At 36.1% G+C, this 17,094-nt stretch overlaps 1 protein-coding gene across 1 annotated transcript in view; it reads left to right on the top strand.

Moving 5' to 3' along the window:
* COL4A2 (collagen type IV alpha 2 chain) overlaps positions 1-17,094 on the top strand; it is a 234,063-nt gene that overhangs the window by 161,672 nt on the left and 55,297 nt on the right. Inside the window, exons 22-28 of the mRNA XM_029283411.1 lie at positions 6,802-6,965; positions 7,897-7,969; positions 8,063-8,169; positions 10,686-10,887; positions 13,366-13,425; positions 13,779-13,841; positions 16,196-16,303. Of these exons, the coding sequence (XP_029139244.1) occupies positions 6,802-6,965; positions 7,897-7,969; positions 8,063-8,169; positions 10,686-10,887; positions 13,366-13,425; positions 13,779-13,841; positions 16,196-16,303 (777 nt within the window). The remainder of the gene's footprint in view (positions 1-6,801; positions 6,966-7,896; positions 7,970-8,062; positions 8,170-10,685; positions 10,888-13,365; positions 13,426-13,778; positions 13,842-16,195; positions 16,304-17,094) is intronic.

Genomic DNA, 17,094 nt, shown 5'->3' with positions numbered 1-17,094 from the left:
TTTCTGCGAGGCATGGTTCACATCAGACAATGCTTCTTGAAACCAGTAAACCCATAACAGGTGTGTGTTTTTAACGGGCAGGACAGTTGTCAAGCAACACATCCAATATCATCACACTGATTGGAGTCAAGGTTGGCTCCCTCCTGGCTCCAATTAGCTCTTGGAGACGTCATTAGGCTAGGGGCTCACATACTTTTTCGTCCCTGCTCTGTGAATGTTTACATGTTATGTTCAATTAAACCATGGCAACATGTAATGTTTGTGTATTATTATTTTCAGCAGACTGTGTTTTTCTATTGTTGTGACTTAGATGACGTTCAGAGCACATTTTATGACCAATTCATGCAAAACTCCGCGTTATCCCAAGGGGTTCACATACTTTTTCTTGCAACTGTATCTTCTTTTTAGACTTTTAGGAATCTTCCATTCCTCCAGGCAAAAATAGGATGTTGATGCCTTTAACCTGAAGAAAATTCCACATTCCTTGTGATAGGACCATATTTCTAATGAAACTCTGATAACTGAAGAAAAAAAAAACGTTGATCACCAAGAGCAGTCAAATCAACAGCATGGTCCAACACCCTTTTGAGTTCTTGATTCATCATCATCATCAGTTTAGCCATTTGAGTTCTTGATTCATCATCATCAGTTTAGCCATTGTCTATCCATTGCAGGATGAAGGCCTCTTCATGTTTCCAACTAATACTGTCCTGACCTTTCTTTTGCCAATTGGGCCCGTAATACTTGCTGATGTCATTGATCCATTTTGTTTTAGGTCTCTTTTGTGGATGCTTTTTATCAAGTGGTATCCATTCCATGACTGCCTTGGTCCACCTGCCATCAGTTCTTCTTGCCATGTGACCAGCTCATTTCCATTTCAATTCTTTTACTCTCTTCATGATATCGTATACTTTTATTTGCTCTCTAATCCATGTGCAGGTCTTTCTATCTTGTCTGTGTATTCTTGATTATCCATGGGTATCTGTAGCTAACTGTTATGATGTCAAAATGATTAAAAGTGTGTCACAATGCAAAATCTGCCTTTCATATTTGCATCACTATGTCATATGCAACAATGAAAGATATGGACTCTATGTCATAATGCATATTTTCTCACTTTAATTATTTGCTTTTTTCTACCTTTGTTTCTGTCACAATGGTTTAGGGGTGCAGAATTCAGGCATACCTAACCATTAATACTAATGCATAGGCTTAATGTTCCTCATTGTTCATAATGACGTTTAAGCACATTCTCAGAGCAAGGAAGCAATTGGGAAGTATTGTATTTATAGATGCACATCTGCTATGTCAGCTATCATTTATATGAATCTCTGCCCACAATGTCAGTTAGAACTTCATCCATAAATGTCGTTAGTTGGAACGTGTTCGTTTTAGTGGTTTATTTAATATCGTTTAATTGAAGAATATATTATGTATAATATTAAAATGTCAACGAGAAGAACATTTTAATCCTCAGAACTGACAGACTTTACATCAGTTTTTTAATTAATTTTTTTTCTACAGATGCAAACTCAACAGAATTTGACCCCAATACAAAGAATCCTGTTGTAAGTATTGATTCCTCCTTGTGTTTAAATAGGTATTGGACTCTGCCCAGATTTGCTCATTCTTGATTAGATTTGTTGAATCACTTAGTCAAGACAGACAAGCATTACTAATTCCAAGGATTCTGTTGCAAGCATGGCTAAGAATGTTTCTGGATGAGTCACTTTTTGTGCATAGATCTTGCATTGAATTTTATGGGCAGTCTAAATGACCTGATTTTCCAATTGTAATCATAGTATTTTCTTTCCAGTTCTTCTTTTATTTTTTTTACTACAAATTAAATAAAAGTAATGTTTGGACAAATCTGTTTAAAAACTGTTGAAGAATACTAAATAAAGACCACCCATAATTTCATTTTTATATAAACACTATTTAAAGCAGATATGCCAGATCAATTGCTTAAACAATGACAAACAACTATGAATGTGTGCTTCTCTCAATTTTCTAAGGTCACACATAACTGTAGAACATGCATGTTTGACTTTTGCTAGTATTGTTAGCTCAAAAGATAATGGTTTGAATGCAGTAGGCGCCAAAATTAAGATAAAAATTCTGCTGCTAAGCATAGTACTTTTGGAAGCTTACTTTTAATAGGATGGCATATTTATATTTTAAAAAATAACGGTGTAAGAAATTGGATACATAAAATTATTTAACCCAAGCAGCTATTAGACAGTAACCTAATATATTGTGTTGCATAATGTTTGAGGTAAGCGATAAAATAATTGCTCAGTAAATCAAGACTAGTAAAGAAAGTGAACATTGCATGGTTTACAATTAACACATGTTGTATTATCAATCAGTACAGAACAGATATGTGTATGTTAGGTTGGAATGTAAAATTATCAATGACTAGTTACTATAATGAAAACCTCTTGTGTTCAGAGAGTACTGACTACAACTTGTGTAATCCCCTATTAACGATATGGTTTGGACATGTACAATAAATAGTCCCTACATGTTTATTGGACTAGCTCTCAAGCCACAACTTTTGTGATGTAGCTTGGTTGAAGTGAGGTCTGGAAACTTCTGCCTGACTCATATTTGTTATGTAAATACTTTAGATTCACTCTTAAATCCATTAGGATGATGTTTTACCAACCACCAGACATGTAGAGTTTTAAGTAAATATCAATCTTTATTCATTACTAGCTGTATCCAGCCACGCGTTGCTGTGGCTCAGTCTGGTAAAAGCGTGTGTTGCTTTTACGTCCAACAGATGGTGCTGTTTTTCAAAAAAAGCATGTTTTTACCTGTCACAGGTGTGACATTTATATAATATAGGTATATAAAAACACGCACGTATTTGAATGCAACGTTGTGTCAAAATTTCAAAGCAATCGGTGAAGAATGTTCGGAGATTTAAGATTTTGAACAAATGAACATTTACATTTTTATTTTTATATATATACTAGCTGTACCCGGCCACGCATTGCTGTGGCTCAGTCTGGTTAAATGGAAAAGAAAGAAAAGAGAAAGCGCACGTTTGTAATATGTTTAATTTCACAATGCTTGTGGGTATACAATATTTTTTGTTGTTCCATTGTCTGTGCAGATATAGAGATTGTCTGGTTTGCCGACTCTAGAACACGCAACATAATTGTCCAAGCATGTTTTTACCTGTCACAGGTNTATATAGTCATTTTTATTCTTTTTTTTTCCTTTTGGGATGAGTGGGTTAGTTTACTAATTATGTAAAATGGTACTAATCCAGCCAACTCCAGTTGCTCCAAGATACAACATAGAATAACAAGATTGGAAGAGATCTTGGAGGTCTTCTAGACCAATCCCCTGCTTGAGCAGGAGACCTTATACCATTCCAGACAAATCGTTGTTCAATCTCTTCTTGAAAACCACATCCACATCTTCTGGATGCAAGCCATTTCACTGATTAACTGTTTTCATTGTCAGGAAATTTTTCCTTAGTTCTAGGTTTCTATGGAGATTCTCAGTCATCCAAGTCATGGTTGTCCCAAAGGTGCTTTTTCAAGAGGCAACTGAACTTTCTTGTTTTTCTTTGAAGATGTTTCACTTCTCATCCAAGAAGCATCTTCAGCTCTGACTGGATAGTGCGGAATGGAAGGATTTATATTTCTTGCAGACAGCTGGTCATTTGCATTCTTTTAGAGAGTCATTGAGGCCACTTGGAGGTTTATGTCCTCAGGGTCACCAGAGTAGTACAAATTGGTGTGGAGTCTTCTTGGAATTGCTGAAAGGACTACTGTATGTGTATGGAACTGTGCTTTCTGCAGGATGTTTTCTGTCCTGTGTCCCTTGAAGCTGTTGGTGATGAGTCTGTGTTGTCTGCATCTCATACTGAAGAGCAAATAGTTCCTGTAGTCTGCAATTTTGGAAATCCGTTCATACTCCCGCACCATTCAAAGGGTGTTCATCCCAAAGTGCATAGCTAAATGTCTATGGACATTCTCAGTCATCTAGGTCATGGTTGTCCCAAAGGTGCTTTTTCAAGAGGCAACTGAACTTTCTTGTTTTTCTTTGAAGATGTTTCACTTCTCATCCAAGAAGCTTCTTCAGCTTCTTTAGATTTTAACTGTCCCCCAAAGATCCTGCAACTGAACCCCCTCTATCTTTTTTCTCCATGTTAGTAAGAATTAAGTATAGCTGACCTTCTGGTTCTATCTTCTACCTTTTGGATGACAAAGTTGTCAGCTAGACACATCAGGAACCTGTTTGATCTCCCACTAGTTGCAGAGTTTGTCTCTCAGTTGATATCAGGGTAGTTAAAGTCCCCCATTGCTACTGTAGTTTGTTTCCTACACATCTTAGCTCACTGATTAGCAAAAGGTTCATCTAGTTCCTGTGTTTGGTTGGATGGCCTGTAATATACACCTATGGCAATATCATTCTTTTTTCCTTTTATATTAACCCAAATACATTTATGAAGACTTGCATCCTTGGTTTTGTGCATTTCTTTAGAGAGGTAGTGATTTTTTACTCCCTCCTCTTTTGTTGGGTCTGTTTCTTTTGAACAACATATACCCTTCTACATTGCGATCATGGGTTTCATCCCACCAAATTTCAGTAATGGCAACAATATTGTACCTGTCCTCCTGTACTAAGACTTAAAGTTCACCTTGTTTGTTCCCCGTACTTTAAGCATTTGTATATATAGGCATCTAAATCCTTTTTTGCTGACACTCCATTTGTTTCCTACATCTCCTGTTTTATATTTGAATTCCCCTTCTCACCACTCCCTACCTCAATGTTTAATTGATTATCTTAGGGCAGGTGTGTCAAACTGCTGGCCCATGGGCCGGATGCGTCATGCTGAAACTGCGCCCACCCCATTGCTGGCAATAGAAAAAAAGTCACGACACGTCACGTGACGTTGCGAGTTTGACACCCTTGTCTCAGGGTTTATGTTTGGGATAGGGTCCTAAAGATGGTCTTCCTTCCCTTCCAGTTTTAGTTTAAATCCCTTCAGATAAGCCAAGCCAGTTGTTTTCCAAACATATTCTTCCTGGTTCGTGTGAGGTGCAGCCCATGCTCTGCCAGAAGTCCTTTATGTGGACAATACAGATTGTGGTCTAGGAATCCAAAGTTCTCTCAATGGCACCATCCCTTAAGCCAGTGGTTTATTTCTAAAATCCTCCATTCCCTTACTGGATGTGGATCTTCCATTGGAAATACAGATAAAAACACCTTAACATAAAAAAAGCACTCAACCTTGGCACTCCCAATTGAAAGTAGCAAAATGGTGTGTTTTGCTTTGCCTCATCACTTCATTTTGATGGAAAGTTCTGTGAAGGTTCTATTTCACAGAACATACAATCCCATCTCAAATCCTCACTGTCTTGAAAGGGACAAAAAAAGTGAGGCATTTTATCTGCTTCCTTATCATGATCAAATCAACTTGTTAAGGTTTAAGGTTATAAGAGGACATATTAAATTATTCATCTTCAGTGGAGATCAATGAAATCTGATGAGAGCTGGAAATTTTCTGGTTGATTTACTTTCTCCCACTGATTATAGCTAGTGTGACTCCTTTGTATTAATCTGAGTTAAGATCAATGAAAATCATCTGAAAATGGCTGGAATCCAGAGGAAGAAAGCTTGTACAGCTAGATCCATTGTAGTGTAGGCTTCAATTGGTTGTTTCATAAATGCAGGTAGTCCTTGACTTACAACCACAATTGGTACTGGAATTTTTATTGCTAAATGAGGCAGATGGTAAACAAGTCATCAGGTGACCAGACCTGATTTTATGATTAATTTTACTGCAGTTGTTAAGTGGTCATTAAATGAATCTGGCTTCCCCATTGACTTTGCTTGTCAGAGACTAACTGAGGAGGTCTACAAATTGCAATCACATGGCCACAGGTTACTGCATCCATTGTAAATGTGAGCCAGTTCCCAATGCCCAAACCACACTCAAATGACTGTGGGGGTGATGCAACAATCATAACTTTGATGACTGGTCTTAAGTCATCAAAGTCTTTTTCAGCATTGTCATAAGTTTGAACTGTTGTTAAATAGTCATAAATTGAGGACTACCTGTAATCTTTTGCATTGCATTGTATTGATTATAAGCTCCCTAATCATCATTTTATAAGTAAATGTTGCAAATAAATAATAATGCTAAATATAGGGCTGTGCATGATTCAGAAATGAATGCAACTATTTTAACAGCCTGATTAACTTCACTAAAATAATTTGTTAAAGCAACATCTCTTTTCAGGCTCATACAGAATTGGATGTTGAGGTTTCCATAGTGGAATTAGATGTTGAGGTTTCCATAGTGAAATCCCAAGTGTGTAAAAGTGGATGTTTCAGTACTAGTCAGAGTTAAAGTTCAACCCCAAGGAATGCAGTATGACTTACCTTTAGGTAAAGATGCATAGTGCTGTGGAATTGTTTAAGACTACTATGTCCTTGATGCAAAGAGCAGGCTGAATGTGACCTCCAGGCATCCCATTTGGCTTTTCTGTGGGATTTGTCATAATATTTAGATTACCAAATCCAGGCTGCAGAATTTTCAGTATCTCTATACGTCCATCTAGTGGTCCTATCAGATTTTAAACTCAGATATAGTAGCCCAGCTTTATTGGCACAAGGTTTTCTTCTTTGTAATATTTGAATCTATGAAGGGATATATACGGAACTGATATGGATAGCTGTAATTTTATAAGAATTTTGCTAAAACCCATAGTTGCAAGTAAATGTTTTAATACTATGCACACACAAACACAAACACACACAAATATATATTTGTAGGTGATGCAGGAGATTGCAAATGTGTTGAACATATCGAAGGAAGAAGGGGTCCTGCAGGACAACCTGGTCCTCCAGGATTTCAAGGTCCAATAGGATATGCTGGGGAAAAAGGAGAATTAGGAGACCAAGGCTACCATGGACTTCCGGGCTTTTCTGGTATAAAGGTATGATATTTTTGTAATGGAATATTGTATATTTTAGAGAACAAAATATTATGTAATATTTTCCCAATTGTATTATGTATATTTATGCCATAAATATTTTCAAAAGTGAAGTTCTTCATATATGGACTTCTTTTCCTGAAAAAGGCTCTCCAAGTCTTGTTCCAAGCAGACACAGGAAATTGAGGTTTAAGCAATTTACACTGCATTTCAAGAAAGGTACAGTCAGCAGCGGATGGAGTGGGTGAGTGTGTACATCCATACACTAGCAAAGTGGAGAACTTGCTGCAGAGGAGATCAGAGCCAGAGCAAAATGGACAGCATAGTTAGCCTCAAGTGTTTGATTGTTTACCAACTCTTGAGATTGACATTCTTCCCTAGCACCTAGAGCAGACTCTTCAACAGCATCTGAGTGGACAGGACACTCATTGTGGTTTACATACTATAAGTTTCCATAAAATAGTCTACATTCTTTGCAGCAATGGAGTCCCACATGTAGACCTTCCCCTTGAAAGCACTGTTTTCCCTGTAGAAGTTCCATTAATTCTTTGGACTTATAAAAAAAAATCTGCTATGAATCTTTTATGAGAAAAAAATGGAAATACCAGATCCAGTTGTGAAACTAAACTATAATTCATCATCTTGTGAAAATTATATCTTATTTTCTTCATTCTTTTCTGTGTAAAATTCAGCCTATTGTAAACTTTGCACAAATTCAATACTTTCTTGAAATCCTCTCTTTGCAACAGAGCACTGCACACAGGCATTCCACTTACAAATCTGCATTAATTGGGAGAAATTATATGACTTCTTTTTCCTTTTGTTCTAAAACTTCAGTGCATTTTGTTCTCACAAAAGGTAGCAATCTTTTTCTTATATTTTTGCAGTATGTTTTTAGAGTAATTAATTAAATTTTCTTAATATCCATCAATAGGGATTCCCTGGTGTACCTGGACCATCTGGACCAAAAGGGATAAAAGGGGATTCCCAAAATGTTACCACAAAAGGTACAAACAGATATATTTTTAAAATGTAAACTAAACCACTTTATTTATATATTGATTTATTTTGCTGCATTTCCATAAAACCATGTTTTCAAGGTGCCAAAGGAGACCCAGGAACTCCAGGAATTCCTGGAAGTCCAGGAGAAGATGGTTTACCAGGCAGGATTGGCATAGATGGTTTTCCAGGGCTTCCTGGTCTTCGGGTAAGTCAGGCGTTCACCCTCAACCCACAAGATCCTAATGGGAGATTTACCATGTTGATGACCTTTCCACTTGACTTCTCCTAATGGCTGAAATCAGGTCAAGTCCCAAAGGTGCTGAGTTGCTGTCTGGACTTATTAATGGACAAGATAGGCCTGAACCCTGGAAGGGCAAAGACAGTGATTCTTGGGGATTTAATATTCATCCTGAGCTAGTCTCGTCAATTATTGGTTGATTGCTTTTACTGTTTTCACAGTTTTTAGATGCTTTAAAAGCTGTAGCATTCCTGGATGGGAATAGTTTGCAATCAGGCAGAAATTTTCAGTTATCCTTGAGGACAACTAGGAAGCTTCAACTGGAATAAAATTTTGTTCTAAAATTTGTTGGAACAGCCTGTCTTATTCATAACATGCAAATTTTAAAAATTACCCAACAATGACTAATAGAATCACACAGTGTTGAGTGTGATAATTTGAACATTTTATGGGTTCAACATAGTTAAAAAAATGCTGCAAGTTATTTGCACTACACAGATAGAGAGATGTCAGAGACAAAATCACTTGCAATAAATATTCTCCTAGCAATAATTTTACAACCACTTTCTAAGCTATTTTGATTCTAAGTTATTCATCCATCAAACAATCTTACCAGTTCTTACTACTTGGAGTTTTTCCTTTGTTATCGACATTTCCTTACTGAAGCCATTCAATTGGAAATGGAAATGGATATTCTGTAAGTAATTGTGGGGTATAGGAGTTACCTGTTTATAGAAATTGGGTAACTCAGTAAAAATGTAACTGAGAAAGTTAAAAAAGTGATTTAGTGCTAAAACAATTTATCTGGTGGAAGAATAGACATAGGCATAAAATAACTTTAGTGTCACTTTAAATGTATACTAATTGGCATACATTAAAATGGAATTTCATTGCATACAGCTCTCAAAGGGTCACCACCTCCAATATACACTACATAAATATGACCAGAAAATTTTTGCATATGCCCACATACCCACATATATTCTATTACACAGAGAAACAACACAGTTTAGTTCAGATGTATACATGTACATGGCAAGAAAAACAAATCTTGCGAGTTTACCAGATGGATGGCATAGGGAACAAAGCTATTACAGAATTTGGTAGTCCTGTTAGAAATACTTTGAAACCTCCTTCCAGAGGGGAGCAACAGAAACAGACCATTAAGTGGGTGTATGGGGTCTCTAACAATGCTTTGAGCTCTAAGCTCTAAGCACATAGTGCTTATAAGCAGTGTCCTGAATAACGTGAAGTGAGCTTCCTATAATCTTCTAGGCTGTCCTTGCCACTCTCTGTATGGACCCTCTATCTGAGGCACTGCTACCACCAAACCAAATAGTGATGCAGTTTGTTAAAATGCTCTCAATCGTGCCTCTGTAAAAAGTGGCCAGGACAGAAGGAGAAAAATGTGCTCTCCTCATCCAACACATGAAATGCAAATGCTGGTTTGAACCCTTCACTAAGGATGATGTGTGGAGAACCAATTCAGATTGTTAGTTATCTGCACTCCCAGATACTTAATACTGTTGACCACTTCTACATCTGCATCCTTGATACTAAGTGGAGTATGACTATACTGCCTCTTTCTAAAATCTACAATGATCTCCTTTGTTTTATTAACATTTAGAACCAGGTTACTTTTATTGCACCAGTCCATCAAAGCCTTCACCTCTTCCCTATAAACCAGGGGTGTCAAACTCGCAACATCACATGACATGTTGCAACATATCGCAACTTTTTTTTCCATTGCCAGTAAGGGGTGGGCACAGTTTCACTATGGTGCATCCGGCCCGCGGACCGGCAGTTTGACACTCCTGCTATAAGCATTTTCATTGTCGTCCTGGATAAGACCCACCACTGCCATGTCATCCACATACTTCATAATACAATTCATAGCAGATTTGACACAACAGTCATGGGTCATCAAAGTGAGCAGTAATGGACTCAAGACACAGCCCTGTGGGGAACCCGTACTCAAGGAGTTGGAATTGGAAACTTTTCTTCCAACTGGCACAAACTGGGGCCTATCAATTATGAAATCAAGTATCCAGTTACATAAAGGAGTATTAAAACCTAATAGGCCCAGTTTGTTCACCAGATGCCAAGGAATGATTGGGTTGAACACCCAACTAAAATCAACAAACAGCATTCACACATGAGTATTCTTCTCCTCCAGGTGTGCCAAGCTAAGATGAAGCACACAGGAAAGTGCATCTTCTACAGCAGGGGTGTCAAACTGCTGGCCCGCAGGCCGGATGCATCATAGCAAAACCGCGCCCACCCCATTGCCGGCAATGGCAAAAAAGTTGTGACATTGAGAGTTTGACACCCCTGTTCTACAGAGTGGTTCTTCTGATAGGCAAACTGTAATGAGTCAAATGTAGGGGGAAGGCATGAAACCATATAATCCTTTACCAATGCCTCAAAACACTTCATCATAATGGAAGTGAATGCAACTTACAGTATTTTAAATTTCTTTGCAGGGTGATGGCATAAGAGGAGAACAAGGGGACCCTGGGAGTGAAGGCCAACCAGGCCTAAAAGGTTTTTCTGGTGAAATTGGTCTGCCTGGTGTGGGTTTGCCTGGTCCAAAGGGATATCGTGGTCCTACAGGTGACCCTGGCACATATGGAAAGCCTGGCTTTCAAGGCCCTCCTGGCCCGCCAGGCACTGCAGCTCAGACAGGTACTTTCTTGAAATCCCCAACTAGTTTGAGCACATTTGGAAATCTGAGCACTTGAGATGAATATGATCACAAAATGGCTGCTAGGAGGAAGGGACTAGTTACAAAAAGTTTGAGACATGACAATCATAAAATGAAAAACGGTACAAAGTCAGATCTAATAAATGAAAATGGACTGTCGTACTTTTCATATCATTTTTAGCTGGGACTTCACAGATTCATCTTGAAGTTTGTATCAATATATTATACCTACACTCAGTAGAAATCTATCTGCAGAGTAAAAAATATAGAAACAATGCTTGCCAGTTCCACTGTAGTATCAGTTAGTTCAAAACACAGATTTCATTAATCTTTGTGATTGTTATACGATATGCCAAAAAAGTCATTCCAATCATTGTATTGGTTTCCTGATTCCTCAAACCAAAAGCAGTAGAAACAAAATCAGCAGAAAATTACTGTATACATTTTGTAAAGTATGTATACCACACAGTAACAAAATACTAAAACCAATAGCAAAATATTATGTGATCTACTGAAAAAAAGTATTTTCTACGGTTTGTGGTGAAGAATAGCTGAATATTAACTGAATATTCAAGTCTGACTGTCAGGTCCCCAAACCCTCATTGTTTCTCCTGCATAGTTATTCTACTTTTGGGGCCTGCCATTCTGCTGGGGGGAAGGGGGAGTATGCTTTTGCTTGGGATAACTTTCGCTTTCTACTTTCCCTCTCCTGCCTCTATCATCTTGAGAAAGGAATGTGTCTCCCTTATCAGGGAGACAGTTAAACGAAAGCTGGAGAAGACCTTGAGATGGGTATTGGCTGGATTTCAAATGGATATTATGACTTTGGTGGGAGGAGGAATATTGCTAGCTTAACTATACTGTTTGTGCGGGTTTTTCCCCAGATCTCGCCTTGACTTCCCTACTGTCACTAACCCCTAATAAAGTTTCCTTTTGAGACAATGCCTGTTTCAAGAGTACTGCTTCCTTGGGTGGTTAGTTGAAGTGGGTCCTTACACTGACTGTTAAAGAAATCTTTTAAAATGTTGGAATATTGTGAGCTTGACTTGGCTTCACTGTTTCCAGAGTCTGGTAGTGATAGACTGCCAGGAAAGAACACTTTTCATTGTCCTTTTCTCATTAGAGAAATCAAATTATGTACACTAACCTAATGGCTGGTTTAAATGATATGTACTGTATGCTAATGGCTGGTATATGGGGAGAGTGGGTTAAATTCTTGAAGCTTTTTAATCACATTGAAACCTTTATTATGGTCTTTAGTCCAGAAAACACTACAACAGAATTACATAAATCTATAATTAATAAAACTAAAAAAATGCACATAAAATACAACAAAATTACATAACATAAACAACCAATAATATAGATTACAGTTGAAATCACCAACATTTATACTAGTATAGGATGGATCACACAAATGGTGGCACAAAATCAGGCAATCAGGAAAGGTATATCAGGGTCTTGGCCAGCTAGAAAGAGCAGATAAGCTTTGCAGATACTGGCCTGGCAAAGAGCTTGTTTTGATGGCCAAAGCAGCTAGTCAACTAACCAAGACCTTTTATTCTCAGGAATAAAACTGCAATATCTTTTGTTCTTAGAACTGGGTTCGAAGTGTCTCTAAAGAGAACTCTCTAAATATCTCTTACTTCCTGGTCATATTTAGTGATAAAGTCTTGACTCAACTCATGCCAGATAAATTCAAGAAACAAAATACACAAGTATTTTAATGTCAACTATAAGCTTTTGTCTAAAATTAAAATTCTCACACACACACTCTCTCTCTCTCTCTCTCTCTGCCCCCCACTCTCTCACTCACACACACACACAAACATACAAACCAAAAACAGATAGATAGATAGATAGATAGATAGATAGATAGATAGATAGATAGATAGATAGATAGATAGATAGATAGATAGATAGATAATACTTGTATTTCACTTTTTAGTTCAAAATAGCACATATTGCTCAGATTTTTTCATTTGTTCTGCTTGTAGAAAGGCTGTAGGCTTTTCCAAGGGCGATCTTTTGATATTTAAAGCAAGTGAAAAATGGAAAGACTGACAGGGAATTTCCGTCTCAGTGAACTGGAAATTAATTTCTGAGGTGGATGCTATAATTAATAAATCACTGAATCTTAACAACAGAAGTATTTGATGAAATTGTTTTGGAATTAGGATTAGTAGAATAACAAATTAAAGTGTCCCTTCTGCTTTGCAATATAAAGGTGTTGGCCATACATTTTTTATAGATCTCCTTATATAACATTGTTTCATTTGTCCATCTCCTATATTTTGAATACTTTGACATTTTTTCCCTGCTTATGAATGAATTGTTTCAGACAGATAATTGATTCACTGAATTCTTTTAGATGGATTCACAGGTATAGTCTAACAGAATATTATAGTTTGGTGCCTGAAATCAGACATTCTTGTTTGTTTGCTTCTTTTGTTTTATAGATTGTGGGCAAACAGAGCACCGCTTTCTTAGAGATAATAGAACAGAATCAATTCATTCAGGTAAAATAAACCAAATATGATTATTCAAAAGTGAATTATATACTTTTATTTAAATGAATGTTTCTTGTCCCATAAGACAAAAAACCTATGCAACAAGAAAACTGTGAGAAAAGAGTACTGTTTCAAAACTCTTTTTATACATTTTACTTTCACAAATTTTGTTTAACAAAATATGCTATGCACAATTATTAAAAATTCAGAAGCAACACTAAAGTAATTGCATTAAAAGAGTAAAACTGTTTTTCCTACTCAACTGATAATGTGGGCTCTAAGCTAACAAAACCTATGCCATAATTCATTTGTTAAGGAACCATGAGCATTTTTGTTCATTTTCTCCATATGTTTTTCTTTAGGGACCAGCTGTGTTACCACCTCAAAAGGAACTCCAGGGCATCCAGGACTGTCTGGACTACCAGGTATGCTTTTTTAAAAGAATCAAATAGTACCATAATTCACAGAGCAAGAATAATTTGATCCAATTTTTCTTAACTGTAATAATTATTCCAAAATAATATTGTACTACTAGTCCTCAATTAAAAATGGGAATTGTGGCTAGAATTGCTATCACTAAGCAATGCAGTCATAAAGTGCAACATCACAAGACTCTCCTTGTTGAAAGACGTTAAAGAAGGTCACAAATGGGCACAAACTAAGCACCCAGGTTACAATCACATGATTGTGGGAATGCTGTGGCAGCTGGAACCCCAAGTACCACTCGTTCAGCATTGTTTCAACATTGTTTGCTGAATGAGTGGTTGTTAATTAAAGACCCCCTGTAAATGGAGATCAAATCTAGCTTACTTAATTAAAAATGAACTTCCATATTCATCTGTCAATTATTATTTTGCAATTTTGTGTATTTGTACAAACTCTGAATTTTTAGTTGACAAATGTAATCATTGTTGATGTTTTCTTGGTAATCAGTAATATAGTAGTTCTTGTTTTTGTTTCAAGTAGACAAACTTGTTCTTAACTTACTTAACATGTCAAACTCTTTATGTCCATAATATTTCAACAGAATTAAAAATCTTTTGTATTGGTTTCAAAGTAACTTTTTTTTACAAAGGATAATATTTTTCATTTTAAATCCTTTTAAAATATTCCATCTGTTTCTGAATCAAAATGACTATTCATTATAGCAAGATGTATTTAAGAAATATTATTGGGACTTCTGGAGGAGGTATGGAAAACTAAATATGACTCTGTGGATGCAGAGTTGATAACCAAGGATCCAGAGTGTAGACTGGTTCCTTAGAATCTCTCCAGATAAAGAAAGGATGGGAGATTATCTACATGTGCTCCAGATAGCTAGTCTTTGTGAGGAGACAATGATTTTCTGTGGATTTCAGTGCTGGAAGATGACAGAATTAGCCATCTTGCTTACAGCCACAACAAAGCCTTTTAAAGGACACTAAGTTTGCAAGTCTCATTTCCTAATCAGTTTCAGAAAATGCTTATTAACTATTTTAAAGCTATTAAAGACCTTCAGAATGACAAATTTGACAAATCTCCATAGGGTGAATTGACCTTCAGCTCTGAACAAAAGAAAAATTAATTGTAAGATTAAAGAATCTGAAATAAACAGCAAAAAGCTAAATAGGATTTTGATGATTAGTAATGATGCCTGCTTCTATGGCTAGATTATGTCCAAAAGATGGTAATGAAGGAGCAGCAGATGTGAAACAAATCTTGTCTGATGCAGAAATAGTAGAAACAGAAATATTGGATTTTTAAAAATATGGATTATAAAACAGAGAAGGCAGCTAAAGTGGAAATACAAAGGACAGACCAAGTGAACAACCCAGATAAAGACTCTTTACTGGATATACAAAAGAAGCTGACTGAAGTTTTCAAAATTAAAAGTAAAGTACAAACACTAAATCAAGAAGATGGTCTGGATAACGTATTTTTATTACATTTACAAAAGAGGCTTGCTAAAGCTTTGAACAAGCTTCTGTGATGGGACAAAAAAGATTGAAGAGAAACCAAAGCCTATGACAATATCTGAATGAATTTAAGATTAAGATTGTCAGAAGTAAAAGGAAGAAATATAAAGTTGGTTCATTAGATCAAGGTGAAAATAAGACATGCCATGGTTTTTATAAAGTTCTGGAAATTGTTTACAGACTGAAGAGTTCATGTTTTATGGATTTGCTTATAGATAGGGGATAGGTTATGGAAATAAGAAATGTCTGTTTGTAACATTATAGGGGGAAGAGTTACAAACTTATTTGTTGTGATGAAGAGTGGAAGTCACTCCTTTATATATCTCTTTTCTTTTCTTTTACCTGATGTTTTTCTGCTTCTTCTTTTTCTGCACTATTTTGAATTTTTTATTTTGAATTTTATTATATTTATACCCCGCCCTTCTCCCGGAGGACTCAGGGCGGCTTTACTTTATCTTACTACTTTCTTTCTCTTAGTTTGCATTAGTGTCAGTTTGCAAAAACCAAGAAAGACATGTTGAGATTCTTCTAAGCAGTTTCCTTTATTATCCCTTACCTATAGACAGAAATATTGCTAAACTATTTACACCACAAAACATATACTCTGAGAATTCCTAGGGAGGAGCCATTTTAACTCTTTTTCTTCCACACAAACTATCTAAACTTTGCTGCTTCTTGCTCTTCTGGAACACACTCCCTCCCACTTGGAAATCTGGACTACATTCCACTACAGTTAGTTTTTCTTGCTGTAATTAAATTTTTTAAATAAAAAACATGCATATAATAAGTGTGCCTCACTTTTCTATTACATCTTCAAATCATAGGTGCAAAGGGTACAAAAGGGATTCCTGGTGAACCTGGTTTGTATGGATCACAAGGACTGAAAGGACTTCAAGGGGATCAAGGTCATGGAGGTCCAGCAGGTCCAGCAGGTACTGTAAAACTAACAATTACTTGCAGAGATTTGAAATATTTGGATAGCATTTTTATTTCACTCTTTAGCTGGTTGTATGTGATATTTGGAAAATCCCTTTTTGGGGCTAGACAATAAAACATTATAATTAATTCATATAGGTTGGTGCATATTTCCCTTTTTCCCAAAAATGTTCAACCTAGAAGAATTAGATATTGTCAACCAGGGATGGTAATAGACATCAAGCTGATTACTTTCAACACCATCTAGACAAAGTTAAATTAATGTAATCAATTTTAATAGTCATTAATTATTTTTATAGTCAGTGATTACTTGCTAAAGTAAATTTGATTACTATACAATATAAAAGGTCCAAACTAATCCACTGAATTCATATTTTAAATCTTCTCATATTTTTAAAAACCTGTTTATTCAACATGAGAGTTTTATATAAAATTGTAGAGATGTCTTTGATTTTAAATGTTATTGGAATATCTCATTTTCGAATATAAAAAAATATTTTATAATAATTACATGAATTTAAAAAGAAATGGTGTTTGCCTAATTTGAAAGGTAGTTGTAACTAGTGATCAATTCTTCTTTATAATATTTCTAGCAGAAATAGGTTTAACATAAATAATGTCTCAAATCCTATGGATTTTATTTTCCAATTCATTAAATTAAACATGTATATCCATGTGTTAAAAAACCTGTGTCAGCAAGGAATGGGAGAATAAGCAGTGTGTCAGGGACAATTTTTTTTCTACTTTTTTCAAATTCTAAGGTAAGTTTCAGATATGTACTTGTGAT

This window comes from Protobothrops mucrosquamatus, unplaced genomic scaffold, assembly GCF_001527695.2.
Source record: "Protobothrops mucrosquamatus isolate PMUCROS unplaced genomic scaffold, P.Mucros_1.0 scaffold78, whole genome shotgun sequence".
NCBI classification, from domain to species: domain Eukaryota; kingdom Metazoa; phylum Chordata; class Lepidosauria; order Squamata; family Viperidae; genus Protobothrops; species Protobothrops mucrosquamatus.
The sequence above is the reverse complement of the archived record's forward strand: the minus strand, read 5'-3'. Positions and strand labels throughout refer to the sequence as shown.